This window comes from Sinocyclocheilus rhinocerous, unplaced genomic scaffold (assembly GCF_001515625.1).
Source record: "Sinocyclocheilus rhinocerous isolate Xijiao unplaced genomic scaffold, SAMN03320098_v1.1 scaffold584, whole genome shotgun sequence".
NCBI classification, from domain to species: Eukaryota; Metazoa; Chordata; class Actinopteri; order Cypriniformes; family Cyprinidae; genus Sinocyclocheilus; species Sinocyclocheilus rhinocerous.
Window position 1 is genome coordinate 2,984,636 of NW_015630348.1, and position 5,446 is coordinate 2,990,081.

The window sequence follows — 5,446 nt, forward strand, 5'->3', positions numbered from 1 at the left end:
TCTCTCTCTCTCTCTCTCTCTCTGCCTCACCTCCCTCTATGGCCCACAAGCGATAAACATTGTGTGTTGACATATGGCCCTCAGTGATTTAATCACCTTTATTACATTTTGTCATTGGAAAAATATGAAGTGATACAAGTTTGCACATTACGGTATGTGTGTGTGTGCCTGTGTGTTTTTTCTTGGCACAAAGGTCTATTCGAAACAACAGATGCATAACCAAAAAGTGTTTATTTGAAAATATTTGTCTTTGCGCATTTAATATTTATTGCATACATATTGAATATTTGAATTGCATCAAACATGTAAATGATTCAGTCATAATTACCTGTGTTTATTCACATAGTTACTACTTGACTGTTGATTGAAGCTTATTTGGGCCCACAAGCGATAAACATTGTGTGTTGACATATGGCCCTCAGTGATTTAATCACCTTTATTACATTTTGTCATTGGAAAAATATGAAGTGATACAAGTTTGCACATTACGGTATGTGTGTGTGTGCCTGTGTGTTTTTTCTTGGCACAAAGGTCTATTCGAAACAACAGATGCATAACCAAAAAGTGTTTATTTGAAAATATTTGTCTTTGCGCATTTAATATTTATTGCATACATATTGAATATTTGAATTGCATCAAACATGTAAATGATTCAGTCATAATTACCTGTGTTTATTCACATAGTTACTACTTGACTGTTGATTGAAGCTTATTTGTTATTCATGGAGCAAACCTTGTGCCAAAGGACTCTCCTGATGATGTAACTTCATGTAATTACAGGCAGATGACAGTAATGCAAAATTCATCATGTCGTTTAATCGCTTTAGAAGAATGCACAGGGGGCCATCTGGGGCCTATCACTCAATCATACACTGAAAGTGTCGGATAGGCATTCAAGCCTACGACGACTCCTCAGTCCTTTGTGAGTGTTTGTGTGCTTTTTAGTAATGTGTTGTTCGCCAGTCTGTGCTAATCCCATGATCCCCCACTCCTCTGCAACGTATTGTGACGTTTTGATCATGTTTCACTCCACCTCCTCCATCAACACTCACTAAGCACTGAGAAACAATAGCTTCATTTAATTAAGTCCTGGAATACAGATATTTGTCTTGCGTAAAACCAGATGTTCTTATTTTTTCATCAATCTTTTTCACTCCCATTCTTTTTCTTTGTGCATCCAACCTAAAGATGTTGCCTCCGGGAAAAGCAGGTAAAAAAAGCCATCAAACCCAAAAGCACTTGACAGATTTGTGATCAGTGGCACAGTTCTCCTGAAATTGTCTAGTGGTGTATTTTTATTGTGGAAGTGAATGCTCACCCTTTAGAGAATAGCTTCATTATGTGTCCCCCAATAGAAACCGCTGCTGGTTGGTGTGATTGTTGCTGTAGATTGGGTATTTTAGACTAAAGTGCCTGAGATCAGAAACTTAGAGAGCTTTTCAACCCAAATTAAGAGAAGGAGGAAAGTCTGTTTTGGTGGGTGGTTGGTTTGTCTTTTCTGCCCATTTAGTTGAAGCATAGACTTTTTTCCCCATCTAAATCTCATCTTCAATCTGTTGAGCTCGAGCAATTATCTGAAGTGTTGCTCTCTAGAAGTTATTTTCCCTGTCTGGCCAAATGCTCCAAACGTCTCTATGTTCCACTCTCGAACAATAATGCCATAATACTTTCATCCATTTTCAATTTGGACCACAAACTTGAGGAACTGCCACTAGCCCTCCCAGATTCCAACAAGACTGTAGTCTGTGTGGCACCTTCCAATATACCTACAAAATAGGCATCTTGGAAGCAATTGGCAAAACAATGGCAGTGTTTGAACTAGGCATTTGTTTGCCATCTCTGTCATCCACTCCCTCGCTCTCAGTGTGGGTATTTCCTCTGTTTAATATTGACCCGCCCCCCACACCCTTCTTCATCCTACATGGTGTCACACTGAGTGTGTAGTCCTGACATGATGAACTATATTTCCCAAGCAATGTTTTTGAATGATGGCTCAGCAATAAGGATTTTCTCTGTGTAGACACAGGCTATTAGTTTAGATTTTTACTTCCCCTTTTAACATTTTATTAGTAGTAGTAGTATTAGTAGTAGTAGTAGTAGTAGTATAGTTGTTATATTAGTGGCATATGTAGTGGCAGACACTTTTATCCAAAGTAGCTTATACTTTGCATTCAACCTATACTGTACATTTATCAGTATGCCACCATGCTCCTAAAAAGCCCCCTTTGTAGAAATTGTAAATAAAATCTGAAATAACAGCCTATACTCTGACAAGTTCTAGAAATTTCTTTGTTTTTATCACTGCTGTCAATGTGCAGTGCCCATTCAGTTCAGAGAGAAAGAGACTGGAGGCCTTCAGGCGCTTGGCTTTTTGAAGTGGAAGTGGATGAAAGACTCAGCCGTCATTTCAACTCATATTGTGTTTTCCATGCAGAGTTCAAAGTTCAGCGTCCTCGACTTTTACCAATGCCAGAGGAAGTTGTCCTGCAGAGAACTGCACATTTCCTCTCTCCATTTGTGCTCTGTTTTTCATTTATCTGTTCCTCTCTCTACCTAACCACATCTCTTCCATCTCTTTGTATTACCCTCTTGTTATTAGCATTGTCCCTCCCCTGTGGTGAGTATCCTTGTTAGGACAGATTTATACGTCTACTGAAGCTTGAATTAAAAGGCTCTAGGCAAACTCAAAAAGGGGAAGTGCACAGAGCACTTGCTCTTATAATCAACCAACATTGAGCTTTCGACTGCACTGTAACGGTGGTAATAACAAAAAAAAACAACAACAACTGTGACTGTTTTATTTCACCTTTGTCTTGTTACAAAAATGTCTTTGCCCAGACAAAGCCATAAACCAGCCTTTTTTTAAAAAACGATTTCTAGCTTGTTTCCTCATCGGCCCCCGCTACTGACATTGGCAAACGAGCTGGGCTTCAATTTCGTTTGAAGTATGAATCCACCTTTACTGTGGTGCCCACTTGCTCCTAACTCATTACCTGACATGATGAATGGGGCCTGTTCCGTTAAACTATGCCCAGCCCATGGTGGCATGGGCACCTGGCACTGAGTAATGGCAGTTGCACAGGTAGACCTGCCAGGGTAGGTAGGAAAGGTGTGGCGGCTTAAGCATGGAGTTGGCTCTCGAATCTGCAGGGGAAAGAGGAAGGTTGTCCGCTCCACCTGCCACATGGCCCCCACCTAGCCCCTCACTACACCATGTTTGGAGTGGAAAGGGCCTTTTGTGTGATCCCATAATGGGTTGGCCTCAGTTGCCAAGTTCAACTAGCACATTTAGTACTTGCCTCCATTATATTCCTACTGGCCTAGTTTTAAAAAAAAAAGAATCCTCTTTAAACATAGAATCTCATAGTTTAAACAGGGATAGTTCACCCAAAAATGACAATTCTGTCATTTACTCACCTTCATTTTATTCCATTATTTCTTTATGTCTGTGGAACACAAAAGGAATTGCAAAGAAACTTGAAATCTGAACAACACTGGACTCCACTGAATTGGAACAACATGACAGAATTTCCATTTTTGGGTGAACTATCTCTTTAAATGCTACACGAACCTCCTATGGGTGTTTAGATAAGTACGTGCAGCTGTGTACGCACTGTTTTGTACTTGTGTATGGGTGCGTACCATTAAGTGTCTCTTCTCCAGGCTGTGTTGTTATAGGTGGAGGATCTCTCGAGTACGAGACCGGAGCAGGAGCTCAATGGTGTTACTATGACACCAGACAAGAAGCAGCTGACTCCAGACCATCTTATGTTGCTCTCTTTTTAATCAGTTGCCTTTGTTGTGTCTAATGTTGTTCCCCGTCTTCTTTCAAACTATTTACTGCGCTCCCGTTTCTCCCATGTTTCATTTTTGTCTGCTGCGGTTGTGAACACACCTAACTGGTCTTCTCCCATGCTTTCTTTTTGAACAGACAACCGTCGCACTGGTTTGGAAAGATCCCGTTCGCGCCACAATGCAAACCATATGGTCCGATGATCGCTTGCCGGCTAAGGACGTTTGCCAAGTGCCAAAGACCCAAGAGTGGGGACAACACTGAGGAGGGCTGAAGAGGAATGGAGAAAGAGCCCTTCGGCATTCGCATACATCCACATCCACACGTACATGCATACAGAACGCAGAACAAACCTCAAGATGTGCGTCACAGCTCCAGACGCTTCATCACAGGATCACTTGACCCTCACTTCTCTCTGAAGCCTTATATACTTCATACTCTTTGTGCATTGGGCCTATCCTATTTAGCGGTGTTTGTTTGTTTGTTATTTTCATGATTACGCCGGTTCTGTTTATATCTCACCAAGCTAACTCCCCTGATCTGGCTCACGTCCACCTCGCTATCTGCAAACAATCAATGATTGGCTGCGGTTTGATCTCTCGCTAATGGATTTTTCGACGCACAAACACGCTCTTGTTGACAAAAGGCCAAAAACGCCATAAAGGACTGCGTGATTCTGTATGCATATCAGCAAAGGGACTTTATTTGCAGTGTTGATTGAACAAAACCTTGACTTGAATGATTCTGCCTGTCCCCTTTACTTCTTTTGACAGAAAAAAAAGAATATTGCCAGTCTGTAATTCCCACCATCAGCCATTTAATCTCTGATCACCGCCTCTCTATATATATTACAGATCCTATATATGTAGCGACATGAACAAGCTGCTGATATTAGCCTTAGTGCTACCGTGTGTACACATTTGTGCTGTGTAAGAGCTGCCAGTGCCACAAGGTACCTGAGGTGGTTGAAAGATATTGCTCTTTATCTACGGTAAACACTTCAAAGATTCGTAGACGTTTCTCTTGCAGAGGCAAAGGTTTTATTAAGTGAATCTGCAGATATGTGAAGCAAATGCGAATCAAAGAGATGCCAGTTTTCAAACATGTCACAGGTTTTCTTCGTGATTTCTTTGTAAGTCACTGTGCTTTTAGCTTTTAGCCCTCTCGTAGAAGAGTATTTTAGTGAACTGTAGCTTAGTGTTTTTTCAAGATCCACTGGTCATCTTTAAGAGCTCTCTCTTACTGACCTGCCACATTTACCTCTCCATCTCAGCACTGAAAACTGTCCAAAACATTACAAAGAAGAGTATTTATCAGATTTAGTTTCGAAGTGTATCTTTCACAATTTGCACTGTCCATAACACCGCAGGCAACAGTATGTAAAACAGTCTCTTATGGGTGACTGGAGTCATACTGACTCACACACACTGAAATCTTCTGCATTTGTAAATGAGGGGAATATGTTAAGTTTGAGCACCCAATGCAAGCGTATAGAGTACAGAACACAGTACGGTTAAACAAACCACTGTTAGTCAGGCTTTCTCCTCACACTGTGTTTGTCATACACTCTCTCAGGAGAGAGAGGAAAGGTCGAGATGCAGCGAATCGCAATCCATTGATTTGCTTTTCTAATTAAAACTGCCCTTTGAATGG

At 41.1% G+C, this 5,446-nt stretch overlaps 1 protein-coding gene across 1 annotated transcript in view; it reads left to right on the forward strand.

Annotated features, from left to right (window-relative positions):
- LOC107740173 (protein diaphanous homolog 2-like) overlaps positions 1 to 5,129 on the forward strand; it is a 429,112-nt gene extending 423,983 nt beyond the window's left edge. The window contains exons 32-33 of the mRNA XM_016552518.1: positions 1,189 to 1,210; positions 3,932 to 5,129. Of these exons, the coding sequence (XP_016408004.1) occupies positions 1,189 to 1,210; positions 3,932 to 4,067 (158 nt within the window). The 3' untranslated portion in view covers positions 4,068 to 5,129. The remainder of the gene's footprint in view (positions 1 to 1,188; positions 1,211 to 3,931) is intronic.
- Positions 5,130 to 5,446: the final 317 nt, after the last annotated feature.